This window comes from Haliotis rufescens, unplaced genomic scaffold (assembly GCF_023055435.1).
Source record: "Haliotis rufescens isolate VD_foot unplaced genomic scaffold, xgHalRufe1.0.p SCAF_14, whole genome shotgun sequence".
NCBI lineage: Eukaryota > Metazoa > Mollusca > Gastropoda > Lepetellida > Haliotidae > Haliotis > Haliotis rufescens.
The window spans coordinates 34836746-34861190 of NW_025963824.1; the positions used below are offsets into that span (position 1 = coordinate 34836746).

General features: G+C 44.6%; 1 protein-coding gene across 1 annotated transcript in view; it reads left to right on the plus strand.

Moving 5' to 3' along the window:
* Window positions 1–21937, plus strand: part of LOC124113558 — a 55397-nt gene extending 33460 nt beyond the window's left edge. Inside the window, exons 2-5 of the mRNA XM_048395368.1 lie at window positions 10390–10679; window positions 14705–14755; window positions 15709–15822; window positions 21886–21937. Coding sequence (XP_048251325.1) covers window positions 10397–10679; window positions 14705–14755; window positions 15709–15794 — 420 coding nt within the window. The 5' untranslated portion in view covers window positions 10390–10396 and the 3' untranslated portion in view covers window positions 15795–15822; window positions 21886–21937. The remainder of the gene's footprint in view (window positions 1–10389; window positions 10680–14704; window positions 14756–15708; window positions 15823–21885) is intronic.
* The last annotated feature ends 2508 nt before the right edge of the window (window positions 21938–24445 follow it).

Genomic DNA, 24445 nt, shown 5'->3' on the forward strand with positions numbered 1-24445 from the left:
TACGGCAACTAGCTTCTTTACCATGTTCAACTGTACTGCAATACGGCAACTAGCTACTTTACCATGTTCGACTGTACTGCAATGTTGCAACTAGCTACTTTACCATATTCGACTGTACTGCAATACGACAACTTGCTACTTTATCATATTCAACATGGTACCTGCTGGTATTGACTGTTTGTTATTTAGCTATAAGTCCTTCAAGGAAACAATAATTTCACACAAGTCTTTGGGTAATGTTAGAAATGTCATGCCTTTGACTTTGACTTTGACTGTTAGGGTAGCGTAGGTTTTATGACAAGCAAAATCATGCTGCACCTTTTAACAAGTTTTTGAACCGCCTGTCCAGGCACATGTGTCTGTCCGACCATATTTAGTTGAATTAATAACATATCAATAAATGAAGACGCGAGAGTATTGTTTCTGTTCATGCCATGCAAACATAATAATCGTATCACGATGCGAGTTTGTCTGTTCAGTTCACAATAAAAAATCACGTGTGGTTGTGTGGCTCATACAACATACAGGGACACGGGTGGCCCAGTCGTCAAGAGTTGGGTCCCTTGGGCACGCCCAGCGCGTGACACCTTCGTTACACTCTCTGTAACATCGCTGCCACCAGTTCGTTTATGTCTTAGGGAATGCCATCATATTTCGTTTTGAAAAGGTTTAATTTACGACTGACCATGTTTTCCAGATGAATTTACTTTGTTGTTTTAATAATCAGATTGGTTCGCGATTGCAGACTAACGCAAAATCAACCACCTTCTCCCTTACATTCTTACTATTTCAATTGAAGATGATAGTTTTAATGAAATAGAAATTCAAATTGACAAACAAAGTAATTTGGCAGCGATAAGTGTATTCGGCGTCACGACAGTCGTCACTTGTTTGTAAACATAACGGTTTTTCGGTTGCTAGTTCAACTCCAAGCATGGTTGGGGTCACCTATCACAGTAGGGAGTTTTGACTGGTGGCAGCGATAGTCTTGAGAGCTCCTCGAACGGACTATCGCTGTGAGGAGCCTGCGCCAGAAACCTATGATTGTTTGGCTCGAAACCCGGTTCTCCCCGATTATGTTTCTAGGTTTGTCTGCACCATACCCGTGCAAGTGGGTTTCGTGGTAAACGACTAAGACCTGCATCACTTCGGGCTTTCCCCTCACTTGAAGGTGACACGACGTGATATAACTGGAATACTGTTAAAAGCGGCGTTAAACCCAACTATCAAACACACACACACACACACGCACGCACGCACGCACGCACGCTCGCACGCACGCACGCACGCACGCACGCACGCACGCACACACATACATACACTGTATTTCTCTAGTCTGATACGTCTAGATGTGTGGGTCATACAACATACATTGTATTTGTCATGAAGTGTACACTGATACGTCTAGTTGTGTGGGTCATACAACATACATTGTATTTGTTATGAAGTGTAAACTGATACGTCTAGTTGTGTGGGTCATACAACACACACTGTATTTGTCATGAAGTGTAAACTGATACGTCTAGTTGTGTGGGTCATACAACATACATTGTATTTGTCATGAAGTGTACACTGATACGTCTAGTTGTGTGGGTCATACAACATACATTGTATTTGTCATGAAGTGTACACTGATACGTCTAGTTGTGTTGGTCATACAACATACACTGTATTTGTCATGAAGTGTACACTGATACGTCTAGTTGTGTGGGTCATACAACATACATTGTATTTGTCATGAAGAGTACACTGATACGTCGAGTTGTGTGGGTCATACAACATACACTGTATTTGTCATGAAGTGTACACTGATACGTCTAGTTGTGTGGGTCATACAACATACACTGTATTTGTCATGAAGAGTACACTGATACGTCGAGTTGTGTGGGTCATACAACATACATTGTATTTGTCATGAAGAGTACACTGATACGTCTAGTTGTGTGGGTCATACAACGTACACTGTATTTGTCATGAAGAGTGCACTGATACGTCGAGTTGTGTGGGTCATACAACGTACACTGTATTTGTCATGAAGAGTACACTGATACGTCTAGTTGTGTGGGTCATACAACATACACTGTATTTGTCATGAAGTGTAAACTGATACGTCTAGTTGTGTGGGTCATACAACATACACCGTATTTGTCATGAAGTGTACACAGATACGTCTAGTTGTGTGGGTCATACAACATACACTGTATTTGTCATGATGTGTACACAGATACGTCTAGCTGTGTGGGTCATACAACATACACTGTATTTGTCATGAAGTGTACCCTGATACGTCTAGTTGTGTGGGTCATACAACATACACTGTATTTGTCATGATGTGTACACAGATACGTCTAGCTGTGTGGGTCATACAACATACACTGTATTTGTCATGATGTGTACCCTGATGCGTCTAGTTGTGTGGGTCATACAACATACATTGTATTTGTCATGAAGTGTACACTGATACGTCTAGTTGTGTGGGTCATACAACATACATTGTATTTGTCATGAAGTGTACACAGATACGTCTAGTTGTGTGGGTCATACAACATACACTGTATTTGTCACGAAGTGTACACTGATACGTCTAGTTGTGTGGGTCATACAACATACACTGTAATTGTCACGAAGTGTACACTGATACGTCTAGTTGTGTGGGTCATACAACATACACTGTAATTGTCACGAAGTGTACACTGATACGTCTAGTTGTGTGGGTCATACAACATACACTGTATTTGTCACGTGGTGTACACTAATACGTCTAGTTGTGTGGGTCATACAACATACACTGTATTTGTCATGAAGTGTACACTGATACGTCTAGTTGTGTGGGTCATACAACATACACTGTATTTGTCATGAAGTGTACACTGATACGTCTAGTTGTGTGGGTCATACAACATACATTGTATTTGTCATGAAGAGTACACTGATACGTCGAGTTGTGTGGGTCATACAATATACACTGTATTTGTTATGAAGTGTACACAGATACGTCTAGTTGTGTGGGTCATACAACATACACTGTATTTGTCATGAAGTGTACACTGATACGTCTAGTTGTGTGGGTCATACAACATACACTGTATTTGTCATGAAGTGTACACAGATACGTCTAGTTGTGTGGGTCATACAACATACACTGTATTTGTCATGAAGTGTACACTGATACGTATATTTGTGTGGGTCATACAACATACACTGTATTTGTCATGAAGTGTACACAGATACGTCTAGTTGTGTGGGTCATACAACATACACTGTATTTGTCATGAAGTGTACACTGATACGTCTAGTTGTGTGGGTCATACAACATACATTGTATTTGTCATGAAGAGTACACTGATACGTCGAGTTGTGTGGGTCATACAACATAAACTGTATTTGTCATGAAGTGTACACTGATACGTCTAGTTGTGTGGGTCATACAACACACACTGTATTTGTCATGATGTGTACACTGATACGTCTAGTTGTGTGGGTCATACAACATACATTGTATTTGTCATGAAGAGTACACTGATACGTCTAGTTGTGTGGGTCATACAACGTACACTGTATTTGTCATGAAGAGTGCACTGATACGTCGAGTTATGTGGGTCATACAACGTACACTGTATTTGTCATGAAGAGTACACTGATACGTCTAGTTGTGTGGGTCATACAACATACACTGTATTTGTCATGAAGTGTAAACTGATACGTCTAGTTGTGTGGGTCATACAACATACACCGTATTTGTCATGAAGTGTACACAGATACGTCTAGTTGTGTGGGTCATACAACATACACTGTATTTGTCATGATGTGTACACAGATATGTCTAGCTGTGTCGGTCATACAACATACACTGTATTTGTCATGAAGTGTACCCTGATACGTCTAGTTGTGTGGGTCATACAACATACAATGTATTTGTCATGAAGAGTACACTGATACGTCTAGTTGTGTGGGTCATACAACATACATTGTATTTGTCATGAAGTGTACACTGATACGTCTAGTTGTGTGGGTCATACAACATACATTGTATTTGTCATGAAGTGTACACAGATACGTCTAGTTGTGTGGGTCATACAACATACACTGTATTTGTCACGAAGTGTACACTGATACGTCTAGTTGTGTGGGTCATACAACATACACTGTAATTGTCACGAAGTGTACACTGATACGTCAAGTTGTGTGGGTCATACAGCATACACTGTATTTGTCACGAAGTGTACACTAATACGTCTAGTTGTGTGGGTCATACAACATACACTGTATTTGTCATGAAGTGTACACTGATACGTCTAGTTGTGTGGGTCATACAATATACACTGTATTTGTCATGAAGTGTACCCTGATACGTCTAGTTGTGTGGGTCATACAATATACACTGTATTTGTCATGAAGTGTACACAGATACGTCTAGTTGTGTGGGTCATACAACATACACTGTATTTGTCATGAAGTGTACACTGATACGTCTAGTTGTGTGGGTCATACAACATACATTGTATTTGTCATGAAGTGTACACTGATAAGTCTAGTTGTGTGGGTCATACAACATACCCTGAATTTGTCACGAAGTGTACCCTGATACGTCTAGTTGTGTGGGTCATACAGCATACACTGTATTCGTCATGAAGTGCCCCCTGATACGTCTAGCTGTGTGGGTCATACAACATACACTGTATTTATCACGAAGTGTACACTGATTCGTCTAGTTGTGTGGGTCATACAACATACACTGTATTTGTCATGAAGTGTACCCTGATACGTCTAGTTGTGTGGGTCATACAGCATACACTGTATTTGTCATGAAGTGTCCCCTGATACGTCTACTTGTGAGGGTCATACAACATACACTGTATTTGTCATGAAGTGTACACTGATACGTCTAGTTGTGTGGGTCACACAACGTACACTGTATTTGTCATGATGTGTACACAGATATGTCTAGTTGTGTGGGTCATACAACATACACTGTATTTGTCATGAAGTGTACACTGATACGTCTAGTTGTGTGGGTCATACAACGTACACTGTATTTGTCAGGAAGTGTACACTGATACGTATATTTGTGTGGGTCATACAACATACCCTAAATTTGTCACGAAGTGTACACTAATACGTCTAGTTGTGTGGGTCATACAACATACACTGTATTTGTCATGAAGTGTACCCTGATACGTCTAGTTGTGTGGGTCATACAACATACACTGTATTTGTCATGAAGTGTACCCTGATACGTCTAGTTGTGTGGGTCATACAACATACACTGTATTTGTCATGAAGTGTACCCTGATACGTCTAGTTCTGTGGGTCATACAGCATACACTGTATTTGTCATGAAGTGTCCCCTGATACGTCTAGTTGTGAGGGTCATACAACATACACTGTATTTGTCATGAAGTGTACACTGATACGTCTAGTTGTGTGGGTCATACAACATACACTGTATTTGTCATGATGTGTACCCTGATACGTCTAGTTGTGTGGGTCATACAACATACAATGTATTTGTCATGAAGTGTACACAGATACGTCTAGTTGTGTGGGTCATACACCACACACTGTATTTCTCATGAAGTGTACACAGATACGTCTAGTTGTGTGGGTCATACAACATACACTGTATTTGTCATGAAGTGTACACTGATACGTCTAGTTGTGTGGGTCATACAACATACACTGTATTTGTCATGAAGTGTACACTGATACGTATATTTGTGTGGGTCATACAAAATACACTGTATTTGTCACGAAGTGTAAACTGATACGTCTAGTTGTGTGGGTCATACAACATACACTGTATTTGTCGTGAAGTGTACACTGATACGTCTAGTTGTGTGGGTCATACAACATACACTGTATTTGTCATGAAGTGTACACAGATACGTCTAGTTGTGTGGGTCATACAACACACACTGTATTTGTCATGATGTGTACACAGATACGTCTAGTTGTGTGGGTCATACAACATACACTGTATTTGTCATGAAGTGTACACAGATACGTCTAGTTGTGTGGGTCATACACCATACACTGTATTTGTCACGAAGTGTACACTGATACGTCTAGTTGTGTGGGTCATACAACATACACTGTATTTGTCACGAAGTGTACACTGATACGTCTAGTTGTGTGGGTCATACAGCATACACTGTATTTGTCATGAAGTGCACACTGATACGTCTAGTTGTGTGGGTCATACAACATACACTGTATTTGTCACGAAGTGTACACTGATACGTCTAGTTGGATGGGTCATACAACATACACTGTATTTGTCATGAAGTGCACACTGATACGTCTAGTTGTGTTGGTCATACAACATACACTGTATTTGTCATGATGTGTACCCTGATGCGTCTAGTTGTGTGGGTCATACAACATACCCTAAATTTGTCACGAAGTGTCCCCTGATACGTCTAGTTGTGTGGGTCATACAACATAAACTGTATTTGTCATGAAGTGTCCCCTGATACGTCTAGTTGTGTGGGTCATACAACATACACTGTTTTTGTCACGAAGTGTACACTTATACGTGTAGTTGTGAGGGTCATACAACATACACTGTATTTGTCATGAAGTGTACACTGATACGTCTAGTTGTGTGGGTCATACAGTATACACTGTATTTGTCATGATGTGTACACTGATACGTCTAGTTGTGTGGGTCATACAACACACACTGTATTTGTCACGAAGCGTACACTGATACGTCTAGTTGTGTGGGTCATACAGCATACACTGTATTTGTCATGAAGTGTCCCCTGATACGTCTAGTTGTGAGGGTCATACAACATACACTGTATTTGTCATGAAGTGTCCCCTGATACGTCTAGTTGTGTGGGTCATACAACATACACTGTATTTGTCACGAAGTGTACACTGATACGTCTAGTTGTGTGGGTCATACAACATACACTGTATTTGTCATGAAGTGTACACTGATACGTCTAGTTGTGTGGGTCATACAGTATACACTGTATTTGTCATGATGTGTACACTGATACGTCTAGTTGTGTGGGTCATACAACATACACTGTATTTGTCACGAAGTGTATCCTGATACGTCTAGTTGTGTGGGTCATACAACATACACTGTATTTGTCACGAAGTGTACACTGATACGTCTTGTTGTGTGGGTCATACAACACACACTGTATTTGTCACGAAGTGTTCACAGATACGTCTAGTTGTGTGGGTCATACAACATACACTGTATTTGTCATGAAGTGTACACTGATACGTCTAGTTGTGTGGGTCATACAACATACACTGTATTTGTCATGAAGTGTACACTGATACGTCTAGTTGTGTGGGTCATACAACATACATTGTATTTGTCATGAAGTGTACCCTGATACATCTAGTTGTGTGGGTCATACAACACACACTGTATTTGTCATGAAGTGTACACTGATACGTCTAGTTGTGTGGGTCATACAACATACACTGTATTTGTCATGAAGTGTACACTGATACGTCTAGTTGTGTGGGTCATACAACATACATTGTATTTGTTATGAAGTGTACCCTGATACGTCTAGTTGTGTGGGTCATACAACACACACTGTATTTGTCATGAAGTGTACACAGATACGTCTAGTTGTGTGGGTCATACAACATACACTGTATTTGTCACTAAGTGTATCCTGATACGTCTAGTTCTGTGGGTCATACAACATACACTGTATTTGTCACGAAGTGTACACTGATACGTCTAGTTGTGTGGGTCATACAACACACACTGTATTTGTCACGAAGTGTACCCAGATACGTCTAGTTGTGTGGGTCATACAACATACACTGTATTTGTCATGAAGTGTACCCTGATACGTCTAGTTGTGTGGGTCATACAACACACACTGTATTTGTCACGAAGCGTACACTGTTACGTCTAGTTGTGTGGGTCATACAACATACACTGTATTTGTCACGAAGTGTTCACAGATACGTCTAGTTGTGTGGGTCATACAACATACACTGTATTTGTCATGAAGTGTACACTGATACGTCTAGTTGTGTGGGTCATACAACATACACTGTATTTGTCATGAAGTGTACACTGATACGTCTAGTTGTGTGGGTCATACAACATACATTGTATTTGTCATGAAGTGTACACTGATACGTCTAGTTGTGTGGGTCATACAACATACATTGTATTTGTCATGAAGTGTACACTGATACGTCTAGTTGTGTGGGTCATACAACATACATTGTATTTGTCATGAAGTGTACCCTGATACGTCTAGTTGTGTGGGTCATACAACACACACTGTATTTGTCATGAAGTGTACACAGATACGTCTAGTTGTGTGGGTCATACAACATACACTGTATTTGTCATGATCGAGGTGTACACTGATACGCTAGTTGTGTGGGTCATACAACATACATTGTATTTGTCATGAAGTGTACACTGATACGTCTAGTTGTGTGGGTCATACAACATACATTGTATTTGTCATGATCGAGGTGTACACTGATACGTCTAGTTGTGTGGGTCATACAACATACACTGTATTTGTCATGAAGTGTACACAGATACGTCTAGTTGTGTGGGTCATACAACATACACTGTATTTGTCATGAAGTGTACACTGATACGTCTAGTTGTGTGGGTCATACAACATACATTGTATTTGTCATGAAGAGTACACTGATACGTCGAGTTGTGTGGGTCATACAACATACATTGTATTTGTCATGAAGTGTACACTGATACGTCTAGTTGTGTTGGTCATACAACATACATTGTATTTGTCATGAAGTGTACACTGATACGTCTAGTTGTGTGGGTCATACAACATACATTGTATTTGTCATGAAGTGTACACTGATACGTCTAGATGTGTGGGTCATACAACATACATTGTATTTGTCATGAAGAGTACACTGATACGTCGAGTTGTGTGGGTCATACAACATACACTGTATTTGTCATGATGTGTACACTGATACGTCTAGTTGTGTGGGTCATACAACATACACTGTATTTGTCATGATGTGTACACAGATACGTCTAGCTGTGTGGGTCATACAACATACATTGTATTTGTCATGAAGTGTACCCTGATACGTCTAGTTGTGTGGGTCATACAACATACACTGTATTTGTCATGAAGAGTACACTAATACGTCTAGTTGTGTGGGTCATACAACATACACTGTTTTTGGTCATGAAGTGTTCACTGATACGTCTAGTTGTGTGGGTCATACAATATACACTGTATTTGTCATGAAGTGCACACTGATACGTCTAGTTGTGTGGGTCATACAACATACACTGTATTTGTCACGAAGTGTACAAAGATACGTCTAGTTGTGTGGGTCATACAACATACACTGTATTTGTCATGAAGTGTACACTGATACGTCTAGTTGTGTGGGTCATACAACATACACTGTATTTGTCACGAAGTGTACACTGATACGTCTAGTTGTGTGGGTCATACAACATACACTGTATTTGTCACAAAGTGTACACAGATAAGTCTAGTTGTGTGGGTCATACAGCATACACTGTATTTGTCATGAAGTGCACACTGATACGTCTAGTTGTGTGGGTCATACAACATACACTGTATTTGTCATGAAGTGTACACAGATACGTCTAGTTGTGTGGGTCATACAACATACATTGTATTTGTCATGAAGTGTACACTGATACGTCTAGTTGCGTTGGTCATACAACATACACTGTATTTGTCATGATGTGTACCCTGATGCGTCTAGTTGTGTGGGTCATACAACATACACTGTATTTGTCATGAAGTGTACACTGATACGTCTAGTTGTGTGGGTCATACAACATACATTGTATTTGTCATGAAGTGTACCCTGATACGTCTAGTTGTGTGGGTCATACAACACACACTGTATTTTTCATGAAGTGTACACTGATACGTCTAGTTGTGTGGGTCATACAACATACACTGTATTTGTCATGATCGAGGTGTACACAGATACGTCTAGTTGTGTGGGTCATACAACACACACTGTATTTGTCACGAAGTGCACACTGATACGTCTAGTTGTGTGGGTCATACAACATACACTGTATTTGTCATGAAGTGTACACTGATACGTCTAGTTGTGTGGGTCATACAACATACACTGTATTTGTCATGAAGAGTACACTGATGCGTCTAGTTGTGTGGGTCATACAACATACATTGTATTTGTCATGAAGTGTACACTGATACGTCTAGTTGTGTGGGTCATACAACATACATTGTATTTGTCATGATCGAGGTGTACACTGATACGTCTAGTTGTGTGGGTCATACAACATACATTGTATTTGTCACGAAGTGTACACTGATACGTCTAGTTGTGTGGGTCATACAACATACATTGTATTTGTCACGAAGTGTACCCTGACTTCAGGAGGAGGATGCGACTGAGCCCGATTATTCTTGTTCTGCTTGTGTGTGCGCTGCTGATTCCCAGTGGGGATGGTTTCTGGAGGAGGAGGAGGAGGAGGCCGCGTCCCCCACCGCCAGTAGTCAACACCAACACAAACAGGTGTCACTGTGGGCAGACCTTTGCTGAGATCCTCAGGGTCTTCCAGGCCTTCTTTGCCCACAAACTGCCGCTGGGTAAACGTCAAGTGTCGACAATTCTTGATGTGGACGAGGACGACCCCGACCTACAAGACTTCATGAACTTGAGCAAACGTAAGATGTTTTTTTCTGCACCACGAACAAACATAAGATCAACTTTCTGCAAATCAATTGATGATGTTCACCTTAAAAAATAAGTAAGCACCATGAACAAACGTTGAAACGAATACTTGTTTTTTGTCCATGCCACAATCAATATTTTTCCAGCTATATGACGTCGGTCTGTAAATAATCGACGATATTTAACAAAAAAATATTTTAATTAAACGTAAGAGTCGTTTTGTGTTGTTGAGAAACATATCTTGCAACAATGTATTGTTTGTGAAAGGTATTGTTTTCTAAACTCTTTTCAACAGTCTGAAGCATAATAATATTTTAAAGGATCTTTTGCGACATTTTTTCTTTTCGATAATATCCAACCATCACCATCCCATGAACATAAAATCGTTTGCCCCAAATTATAAATGGATGTGATTTAATATGACATGTTTTTATCAGTATCTGAATGGCTCTTCTTAATTTCGTAACGAAACGCTCTTCGTGTCTTATTAACTTATCTATCGAAAAAAAGACATAATTTCTTAAGACACAGTTCTGGCCAAACCACCTCCGTGGTCTAGTGGATAGCGCGTCTGCCCGGAGACCTCCTCCGTGTTCTAGTTGATAGAGCGTCTGTCGGAGGCCGCCTCCGTGGTCTAGTAGATAGATCGTCTGTCGTGAGACCGCGTATGTGGTCTAGTGGATAGAGCGTCATCCCGCAGACCGCGTCCGTGGTCTAGTGGATAGAGCGTCAGCCCGGAGACCGCCTCCGTGGTCTAGTGGATATAGCGTCTGTCGTGAGACCGCCTCCGTGGTCTAGTGGAAAGAGCGTCTGTCGAGAGACCGCCTCTGTGGTCTAGAGGATAGAGCGTCATCCCGGAGACCGCCTCCGTGGTCTAGTGGATAGAGCGTCTGCCCGGAGACCGCCTCCGTGGTCTAGTGGATAGAGCGTCTGCCTGGAGACCGCCTCCGTGGTCTAGTGGATATAGCGTCTGTCGTGAGACCGCCTCCGTGGTCTAGTGGATAGACCGTCTGTCGTGAGACCGCCTCTGTGGTCTAGTGGGTAGAGCGTCAGACCGCCTCCGTGGTCTAGTGGATAGAGTGTCTGCCCGGAGACCGCCTCCGTGGTCTAGTGGGTAGAGCGTCTGTCGTGAGACCGCCTCCGTGGTCTAGTGGATAGAGTGTCTGCCCGGAGACCGCCTCCGTGGTCTAGTGGATAGAACGTCTGCAAGGGGAGACCGCCTCCGTGGTCTAGTGGATAGAGCGTCTGTCGTGAGACCGCCTCCGTGGTCTAGTGGATAGAGCGTCTGTCGTGAGACCGCCTCCGTGGTCTAGTGGAAAGAGCGTCTGTCGAGAGACCGCCTCCGTGGTCTAGTGGATAGAGCGTCATCCCGGAGACCGCCTCCGTGGTCTAGTGGATAGAGCGTGTGCCCGGAGACCGCCTCCGTGGTCTACTGGATAGAGCGTCTGCCCGGAGACCGCCTCCGTGGTCTAGTGGATATAGCGTCTGACGTGAGACCGCCTCCGTGGTCTAGTGGATAGAGCGTCTGTCGTGAGACCGCCTCCGTGGTCTAGTGGATAGACCGTCTGTCGTGAGACCGCCTCCGTGGTCTAGTGGATAGAGCGTCTGCCCGGAGACCGCCTCCGTGGTCTAGTGGGTAGAGCGTCTGTCGTGAGACCGCCTCCGTGGTCTAGTGGATAGAGTGTCTGCCCGGAGACCGCCTCCGTGGTCTAGTGGATAGAACGTCTGCAAGGGGAGACCGCCTCCGTGGTCTAGTGGATAGAGCGTCTGTCGTGAGACCGCCTCCGTGGTCTAGTGGATAGAGCGTCTGTCGTGAGACCGCCTCCGTGGTCTAGTGGAAAGAGCGTCTGTCGAGAGACCGCCTCCGTGGTCTAGTGGATAGAGCGTCATCCCGGAGACCGCCTCCGTGGTCTAGTGGATAGAGCGTCTGCCCGGAGACCGCCTCCGTGGTCTACTGGATAGAGCGTCTGCCCGGAGACCGCCTCCGTGGTCTAGTGGATATAGCGTCTGACGTGAGACCGCCTCCGTGGTCTAGTGGATAGAGCGTCTGTCGTGAGACCGCCTCCGTGGTCTAGTGGATAGACCGTCTGTCGTGAGACCGCCTCCGTGGTCTAGTGGATAGAGCGTCTGCCCGGAGACCGCCTCCGTGGTCTACTGGATAGAGCGTCTGCCCGGAGACCGCCTCCGTGGTCTAGTGGATAGACCGTCTGTCGTGAGACCGCCTCTGTGGTCTAGTGGATTGATCGTCTGCCAGGGGAGACCGCCTCCGTGGTCTAGTGGATAGAGCGTCTGCCCGGAGACCGCCTCCGTGGTCTAGTGGGTAGAGCGTCTGTCGTGAGACCGCCTCCGTGGTCTAGTGGATAGAGTGTCTGCCCGGAGACCGCCTCCGTGGTCTAGTGGATAGAACGTCTGCAAGGGGAGACCGCCTCCGTGGTCTACTGGATAGAGCGTCTGTCGTGAGACCGCCTCCGTGGTCTAGTGGATAGAGCGTCTGCCCGGAGACCGCCTCCGTGGTCTACTGGATAGAGCGTCTGCCCGGAGACCGCCTCCGTGGTCTAGTGGATAGACCGTCTGTCGTGAGACCGCCTCTGTGGTCTAGTGGATTGATCGTCTGCCAGGGGAGACCGCCTCCGTGGTCTAGTGGATAGAGCGTCTGCCCGGAGACCGCCTCCGTGGTCTAGTGGGTAGAGCGTCTGTCGTGAGACCGCCTCCGTGGTCTAGTGGATAGAGTGTCTGCCCGGAGACCGCCTCCGTGGTCTAGTGGATAGAACGTCTGCAAGGGGAGACCGCCTCCGTGGTCTACTGGATAGAGCGTCTGTCGTGAGACCGCCTCCGTGGTCTAGTGGAAAGAGCGTCTGTCGAGAGACCGCCTCCGTGGTCTAGTGGATAGAGCTTCATCCCGGAGACCGCCTCCGTGGTCTAGTGGATAGAGCGTCTGCCCGGAGACCGCCTCCGTGGTCTACTGGATAGAGCGTCTGCCCGGAGACCGCCTCCGTGGTCTAGTGGATATAGCGTCTGACGTGAGACCGCCTCCGTGGTCTAGTGGATAGAGCGTCTGTCGTGAGACCGCCTCCGTGGTCTAGTGGATAGACCGTCTGTCGTGAGACCGCCTCCGTGGTCTAGTGGATAGAGCGTCTGCCCGGAGACCGCCTCCGTGGTCTACTGGATAGAGCGTCTGCCCGGAGACCGCCTCCGTGGTCTAGTGGATATAGCGTCTGTCGTGAGACCGCCTCCGTGGTCTAGTGGATAGAGCGTCTGTCGTGAGACCGCCTCCGTGGTCTAGTGGATAGACCGTCTGTCGTGAGACCGCCTCTGTGGTCTAGTGGATTGATCGTCTGCCAGGGGAGACCGCCTCCGTGGTCTAGTGGATAGAGCGTCTGCCCGGAGACCGCCTCCGTGGTCTAGTGGGTAGAGCGTCTGTCGTGAGACCGCCTCCGTGGTCTAGTGGATAGAGTGTCTGCCCGGAGACCGCCTCCGTGGTCTAGTGGATAGAACGTCTGCAAGGGGAGACCGCCTCCGTGGTCTACTGGATAGAGCGTCTGTCGTGAGACCGCCTCCGTGGTCTAGTGGATAGAGCGTCTGCCCGGAGACCGCCTCCGTGGTCTAGTTGATAGAGCGACAGCCCGGAGACCGCCTCCGTGGTTTAGTGGATAGCGCGTCTGCCCTGTCGGTTGTTCGACTCCCTGGCTGTCTTATTCCAAACTTCGTGAAAAGATGGTATTTGTTGTTAATACAATCGCACTGGCAGCCTCGGTTTAATCTAGAACTGGTCGTCTCAGAGTCAACATAATGTGTCCGAGTGGGGTTAGGGGACGAACACAAACAGACACACGCGGTATGCGCGTCTGTATGAGAGTGAAATAACCTCTGGTCGCTACGTATAAAGCAAACACTGACAACAATCGTCCACTAGTGCTACACCATACTCCGCAAACAGTCGCAATGTTAATAATGCGTCTTTTTTATAAATCTGAATTGTAGAAAATGTTTGAATGCTTCAATTATTTGCCATTTCCAGGTGACGGATTGGTTGACAGTGGTGATCTGATTGAGGCAGTAAAACGTACAGGTTTGTACAAAGCTCACATCTGCTATACATTGTTTTAGAATTGAAGAAACTTTATGTTCGGTATTAATGATTTATTATCCAACTTAGCCTTAACTCATAACGTATGAACCACCATTCTGTACACAGGCATTTATTTGCAAGTAATATGTTTTATCATACAATGGGTGACGTTTCATAGACTACGGTTATAGTAACTCTCCTTTGATAAGACAGTTACTCTATCGGACAGACCGATGGACCGCGAGGAAGGCAAGTAAAACACTTTGTGTAGGCAATTGTTGTTTTACATGCAGTGACGCTACTTAATAACAAACAGGTTTCAGTTGGAACTATATTGGCTACTGTCACTGTCCGACTGACACAACACTTACCCTCTGACGTAATGTATATTAATGCGCACATTCCAGGAAAACATGCAATGTGTAGGTAATGTTTTTTGAGAGATGGAAAGAAATTTCAGAGCTCAGAATTGAAGAATGACATTATATGATAAAGGGGTTACCACGCTTGTATGCCTGGGGATGGTAAATATCCTGTATTAGGAATAAACACCATGTATTAATCTGGCCGAGGCTTGCTAAATACACCGTTTATTCCTACTACAGGATATTTACCATCCCCAAACACCTTCGCGTGCTCACCTCTATGTGCAAACATGTGAGTGAGTGAGTGAGTGAGTGAGTGACTGAGTGGGTTTAACGGCGCTTTTAACCGTATTCCAGTTAGATCACTGCGTGTCAGCTTAATGTGGGAGGAAAGTGATGCAGGTCTCCGACGGTTACCACTTCGGTGAAACCGACGAGCACGGGTATGGTGCTGACGAACCTAGAAACAAAATCGGGGCGAACCGGGATTCGAACCGGGTTTCTGTCGTGTCCAAGGGACGTAACCCTGCACAACTTGTACATGCATGTGTCGCCAGGGATGATGGTGTGTATCTGTATTGTTGCCAGCACACAGCACGAGAGCGGTGAACTCCAACACTAACCACTGCCAGTGTGGACGGATGGTGCTAGAACATGCTCTCACCACCATCTGAATACAGAGCCGTTCTACGTCATGCACAGGTACGTGTGTACTAACACAACCAACAAACACACAATAGTAAACACGCTCTCACCACCATCTGAACACAGAGCCGTTCTACGTCATGCACAGGTACGTGTGTACTAACACAACCAACAAACACACAATAGTAAACACGCTCTCACCACCATCTGAACACAGAGCCGTTCTACGTCATGCACAGGTACGTATCTACCAACACAACCAACAAACACACAATAGTAAACACGCTCTCACCACCATCTGAATACAGAGCCGTTCTACGTCATGCACAGGTACGTGTGTACTAACACAACCAACAAACACACAATAGTAAACATGCTCTCACCACCATCTGAACACAGAGCCGTTCTACGTCATGCACAGGTACGTGTGTACTAACACAACCAACAAACACACAATAGTAAACACGCTCTCACCACCATCTGAACACAGAGCCGTTCTACGTCATGCACAGGTACGTATCTACCAACACAACCAACAAACACACAATAGTAAACACGCTCTCACCCCAATCTGAACACAGAGCCGTTCTACGTCATGCACAGGTACGTATCTACCAACACAACCAACAAACACACAATAGTAAACACGCTCTCACCACCATCTGAACACAGAGCCGTTCTACGTCATGCACAGGTACGTATCTACCAACACAACCAACAAACACACAATAGTAAACACGCTCTCACCACCATCTGAACACAGAGCCGTTCTACGTCATGCAAAGGTACGTGTGTACTAACACAACCAACAAACACACAATAGTAAACACGCTCTCACCACCATCTAGACACAGAAGCTGTTCTACGTCATGCACAGGTACGTATGTACTAACACAACCAACAAACACACAATAGTAAACACGCCCTCACCCCCATATGAACACAGAGGCCGTTCTACGTCATGCACAGGTACGTATCTACCAACACAACCAACAAACACACAATAGTAAACACGCTCTCACCACCATCTGAACACAGAAGCTGTTCTACGTCATGCACAGGTACGTGTGTACTAACACAACCAACAAACACACAATAGTAAACACGCTCTCACCACCATCTGAACACAGAGCCGTTCTACGTCATGCACAGGTACGTGTGTACTAACACAACCAACAAACACACAATAGTAAACACGCTCTCACCACCATCTGAACACAGAGCCGTTCTACGTCATGCACAGGTACGTGTGTACTAACACAACCAACAAACACACAATAGTAAACATGCTCTCACCACCATCTGAACACAGAGCCGTTCTACGTCATGCACAGGTACGTGTGTACTAACACAACCAACAAACACACAATAGTAAACACGCCCTCACCACCATCTGAACACAGAGCCGTTCTACGTCATGCACAGGTACGTGTCTACTAACACAACCAACAAACACACAATAGTAAACACGCTCTCACCACCATCTGAACACAGAGCCGTTCTACGTCATGCACAGGTACGTGTGTACTAACACAACCAACAAACACACAATAGTAAACACGCTCTCACCACCATCTGAACACAGAGCCGTTCTACGTCATGCACAGGTACGTATCTACCAACACAACCAACAAACACACAATAGTAAACACGCTCTCACCCCAATCTGAACACAGAGCCGTTCTACGTCATGCACAGGTACGTATCTACCAACACAACCAACAAACACACAATAGTAAACACGCTCTCACCACCATCTGAACACAGAGCCGTTCTACGTCATGCACAGATACGTATCTACCAACACAACCAACAAACACACAATAGTAAACACGCTCTCACCACCATCTGAACACAGAGCCGTTCTACGTCATGCAAAGGTACGTGTGTACTAACACAACCAACAAACACACAATAGTAAACACGCTCTCACCACCATCTAGACACAGAAGCTGTTCTACGTCATGCACAGGTACGTATGTACTAACACAACCAACAAACACACAATAGTAAACACGCCCTCACCCCCATATGAACACAGAGGCCGTTCTACGTCATTCACAGGTACGTATCTACCAACACAACCAACAAACACACAATAGTAAACACGCTCTCACCACCATCTGAACACAGAAGCTGTTCTACGTCATGCACAGGTACGTGTGTACTAACACAACCAACAAACACACAATAGAAAACACGCTCTCACCACCATCTGAATACAGATGCTGTTCTACGTCATGCACAGGTACGTATGTACTAACACAACCAACAAACACACAATAGTAAACACGCTCTCACCACCATCTGAACACAGAGCCGTTCTACGTCATGCACAGGTACGTGTGTACTAACACAACCAACAAACACACAATAGTAAACACGCTCTCACCACCATCTGAACACAGAGCCGTTCTACGTCATGCACAGGTACGTGTGTACTAACACAACCAACAAACACACAATAGTAAACACGCCCTCACCACCATCTGAACACAGAGCCGTTCTACGTCATGCACAGGTACGTGTGTACTAACACAACCAACAAACACACGGTAGTAAACACGCTCTCACCCCAATCTGAACACAGAGCCGTTCTACGTCATGCACACGTACGTATGTACTAACACAACCAACAAACACACAATAGTAAACACGCTCTCACCCCAATCTGAACACAGAGCCGTTCTACGTCATGCACAGATACGTATCTACCAACACAACCAACAAACACACAATAGTAAACACGCTCTCACCACCATCTGAACACAGAGCCGTTCTACGTCATGCACAGGTACGTGTGTACTAACACAACCAACAAACACACAATAATAAACATGCTCTCACCACCATCTGAACACAGAGCCGTTCTACGTCATGCACAGGTACGTATCTACCAACACAACCAACAAACACACAATAGTAAACACGCTCTCACCACCATCTGAATACAGAGCCGTTCTACGTCATGCACAGGTACGTGTGTACTAACACAACCAACAAACACACAATAGTAAACATGCTCTCACCACCATCTGAACACAGAGCCGTTCTACGTCATGCACAGGTACGTGTGTACTAACACAACCAACAAACACACAATAGTAAACACGCTCTCACCACCATCTGAACACAGAGCCGTTCTACGTCATGCACAGGTACGTATCTACCAACACAACCAACAAACACACAATAGTAAACACGCTCTCACCCCAATCTGAACACAGAGCCGTTCTACGTCATGCACAGGTACGTATCTACCAACACAACCAACAAACACACAATAGTAAACACGCTCTCACCACCATCTGAACACAGAGCCGTTCTACGTCATGCACAGGTACGTATCTACCAACACAACCAACAAACACACAATAGTAAACACGCTCTCACCACCATCTGAACACAGAGCCGTTCTACGTCATGCAAAGGTACGTGTGTACTAACACAACCAACAAACACACAATAGTAAACACGCTCTCACCACCATCTAGACACAGAAGCTGTTCTACGTCATGCACAGGTACGTATGTACTAACACAACCAACAAACACACAATAGTAAACACGCCCTCACCCCCATATGAACACAGAGGCCGTTCTACGTCATGCACAGGTACGTATCTACCAACACAACCAACAAACACACAATAGTAAACACGCTCTCACCACCATCTGAACACAGAAGCTGTTCTACGTCATGCACAGGTACGTGTGTACTAACACAACCAACAAACACACAATAGAAAACACGCTCTCACCACCATCTGAATACAGATGCTGTTCTACGTCATGCACAGGTACGTATGTACTAACACAACCAACAAACACACAATAGTAAACACGCTCTCACCACCATCTGAACACAGAGCCGTTCTACGTCATGCACAGGTACGTGTGTACTAACACAACCAACAAACACACAATAGTAAACATGCTCTCACCACCATCTGAACACAGAGCCGTTCTACGTCATGCACAGGTACGTGTGTACTAACACAACCAACAAACACACAATAGTAAACACGCCCTCACCACCATCTGAACACAGAGCCGTTCTACGTCATGCACAGGTACGTGTCTACTAACACAACCAACAAACACACAATAGTAAACACGCTCTCACCACCATCTGAACACAGAGCCGTTCTACGTCATGCACAGGTACGTGTGTACTAACACAACCAACAAACACACAATAGTAAACACGCTCTCACCACCATCTGAACACAGAGCCGTTCTACGTCATGCACAGGTACGTATCTACCAACACAACCAACAAACACACAATAGTAAACACGCTCTCACCCCAATCTGAACACAGAGCCGTTCTACGTCATGCACAGGTACGTATCTACCAACACAACCAACAAACACACAATAGTAAACACGCTCTCACCACCATCTGAACACAGAGCCGTTCTACGTCATGCACAGATACGTATCTACCAACACAACCAACAAACACACAATAGTAAACACGCTCTCACCACCATCTGAACACAGAGCCGTTCTACGTCATGCAAAGGTACGTGTGTACTAACACAACCAACAAACACACAATAGTAAACACGCTCTCACCACCATCTAGACACAGAAGCTGTTCTACGTCATGCACAGGTACGTATGTACTAACACAACCAACAAACACACAATAGTAAACACGCCCTCACCCCCATATGAACACAGAGGCCGTTCTACGTCATGCACAGGTACGTATCTACCAACACAACCAACAAACACACAATAGTAAACACGCTCTCACCACCATCTGAACACAGAAGCTGTTCTACGTCATGCACAGGTACGTGTGTACTAACACAACCAACAAACACACAATAGAAAACACGCTCTCACCACCATCTGAATACAGATGCTGTTCTACGTCATGCACAGGTACGTATGTACTAACACAACCAACAAACACACAATAGTAAACACGCTCTCACCACCATCTGAACACAGAGCCGTTCTACGTCATGCACAGGTACGTGTGTACTAACACAACCAACAAACACACAATAGTAAACACGCTCTCACCACCATCTGAACACAGAGCCGTTCTACGTCATGCACAGGTACGTGTGTACTAACACAACCAACAAACACACAATAGTAAACACGCCCTCACCACCATCTGAACACAGAGCCGTTCTACGTCATGCACAGGTACGTGTGTACTAACACAACCAACAAACACACGGTAGTAAACACGCTCTCACCCCAATCTGAACACAGAGCCGTTCTACGTCATGCACACGTACGTATGTACTAACACAACCAACAAACACACAATAGTAAACACGCTCTCACCCCAATCTGAACACAGAGCCGTTCTACGTCATGCACAGATACGTATCTACCAACACAACCAACAAACACACAATAGTAAACACGCTCTCACCACCATCTGAACACAGAGCCGTTCTACGTCATGCACAGGTACGTGTGTACTAACACAACCAACAAACACACAATAATAAACATGCTCTCACCACCATCTGAACACAGAGCCGTTCTACGTCATGCACAGGTACGTATCTACCAACACAACCAACAAACACACAATAGTAAACACGCTCTCACCACCATCTGAACACAGAGCCGTTCTACGTCATGCACAGGTACGTGTGTACTAACACAACCAACAAACACACAATAGTAAACACGCTCTCACCACCATCTGAATACAGATGCTGTTCTACGTCATGCACAGGTACGTGTGTACTAACACAACCAACAAACACACAATAGTAAACACGCTCTCACCACCATCTGAACACAGAGCCGTTCTACGTCATGCACACGTACGTATGTACTAACACAACCAACAAACACACAATAGTAAACACGCCCTCACCACCATCTGAACACAGAGCCGTTCTACGTCATGCACAGGTACGTGTCTACTAACACAACCAACAAACACACGGTAGTAAACACGCTCTCACCACCATCTGAACACAGAGCCGTTCTACGTCATGCACAGGTACGTATGTACTAACACAACCAGTAAACAAACACTAGTAAACATTGCGTACAAACAGCAAATGGAATCACCAATGTATCCACTGAGGTCATGTACGACATCTATGACAATTCTTCTTCTTCTTTTTTCCAGTTACCGGAATATTGCAAGACCTACTGACAAATAAATGATGCATCAAAACGCATTCTTACTTCTGATGTTTGTTTGTTGGCGAGCCTGACCATCCGATCCCGTTCGTCGCCTTTTACGACAAGCATAGTTGCCTTTTACGACAAGCATAGTCGCCTTTTACGACAAGCATAGTCGCCTTTTACGACAAGCATAGTCGCCTTTTACGACAAGCATAGTCGCCTTTTACGACAAGCATAGTCGCATTTTACGGCAAGTATGTCCTGTGCGTCAGTAATCAATAATAATGATTTCTTACAAAAATAAGCAGTTGTTGATTTAGCGTTGTGGAGTTGTCAGGGGCCATCTCAAAACAAAAGTGACAGTTATCAGAATTTACTGAAACCTGATAATTATCCTTTGATATGGATGACACGGAAATGTGGCTTTGCTAATCCCTTATATAACAAGCCGCGTTGCCAAGGCATCCCGTGACAACGTCATCCTGCGGCAACGTTTACGCTGTTGGCGTCTGTTTTGTTTGTTTCTTTGTTTCTTGTTCATCGCCTTACTCAGCAATATTCAAGCTGTATGACGGCGGTCTGTAAATAATCGAGTCTGGGCCAGACAATCCAATGATTGACATCATGAGCATCGATCAACGCATTGGGGATACGATGACATGCATCAGCCAAGTCAGCGAGACTGACCACCCGATCCCGTTAGTCGCCTCTTACGACAAGCATAGTCACCTTTTACAGCAAGCATAACTTGCTAAAGATCTATTCTACCCCGGATCTTCACGGGTTTGTTTGTATCTGGGAATGAACATAAGTAGGCAAATCACCTTGACCTTTCGGAAAGAACACAGAAATTGCCAGGCTGAATTTGAATGCGTTGAAATTTCAATCTATACCTATAAATATACAAACTATCACATTAGTATTTGTTGCATATGTGACCATTTATTAATTCAATGAAACATGTATCTGTGAGGTGTGTGTCAGGCTATATGGTGGCGGTCTGCACACAATCGAGTCAGGACCAGACAATCCAGTGATTGACATCATGAGCATCGATCTACTTCATTTGGATACGATGACATGCATCAACCAAGTCAGCGAGCCTGACCACCCGATCCCCTTAGTCGCCTCTTACGACAAGCCTTTTCATGGCAAGCATGGGTTGCTGAAGACCTACTCTACCCCGGATCTTCACTGGGAGACAAGCATGGGTTGCTGAAGACCTATTCTATCCCGGATCAATCACGTGATATTGCTCTTCGTGAATCTACTTGTAAAATATAATGCGAAGTAAGTGTTTTCAGTGTTCCTCAATAAAAGCGACAAAAGCCTTTCATTTTCAATAGAATTCTAGTGTTCATTGTAAGATTCTGACCATATCTTGAGCATGTGTTGATGAATCAGCATCATGCAGCGATGACACCAGGTGTTCGCGATGAGGTGAACGTATCCAGCCCCATTGGTGGCATCCGTCACAAACACATGCAAAGGCAAGTCAATTATAACGGCTAGTACTGGTAAAAAAAAATGATAGTGTCCAATTTGAACAACTCACATATCCCTGTGTAAGGTAAACACCTTGTCCAGGACTGCATGACATCGATGTTATAATATTTTATAAACAAGAAAGGATAATTTAGATAATTTCCTGGAGAGTAATTTTGCCCCAAAACATGTCATTCTCATTTTTAGCTATGTTTGATAGATGGAGTCATCCAAGATCCCCATGCACAAGGAGTACTTTTTCTAACTGACAAAAGATATTTTATAAAACGTAAATTGACAGCTTCTGGAGTTCCACAGAGAGAGAAGAACATGTTTGTTTTGAACATATTCTATTGCATTAAGTCAAATGGATTAGCCACAAGTGACACACTTACGAAACACTCCCCAACATACATTTCATTATATTGTAATATGTCAATAATGATATATGTACAGTGCACGTTGAGTGAGTGAGTATAGTTTTATGCCGCTTTTAGCAATATTCCAGCAATATCACGGCGGGGGACACCAGAAATGGGCTTCAGACAATGTACCCTTGTCGGGAATCGAACCCAGCTAAAACCATAAGGCTACCAAGCTAAATGATGGCCGTCTGTAAATAATCGAGTATGAAACACACAGTCCACAGATGACATGCATCAACAAAGTCAGCGAGCCTGACCACCCGATCCCGTTAGTCGCTTCTTACGACAAGCATAGGTCCCTGAAGATCAGTTCTAACCCGTAACTTCATGGGTCGAGTACATTGTGTGTAAAATGTGAGCACTATATTCATCTATACTGTGGTTGACCAGTCATTCACTACGAGCCCGTGCTGGCCATGAGGGGTCACGCAGCAGGTTAGGTTGTCAGGCTTGGTGATTTGTTGACGTCATCCGTGGATCGATGCTCGTGTTGCTAAAGACTGGATTGTCCAGTCTGGACTTCAATATTTACAAGTCGCTGTCATGTCGCTGGGAAAATCCTGTTTGGGGTGTTATTCAACAACGAAAATAGACACTGTCAGCAATCTGCTCAGTCCACCTTAGTGGGCACTTACGACAAATAGGACATCC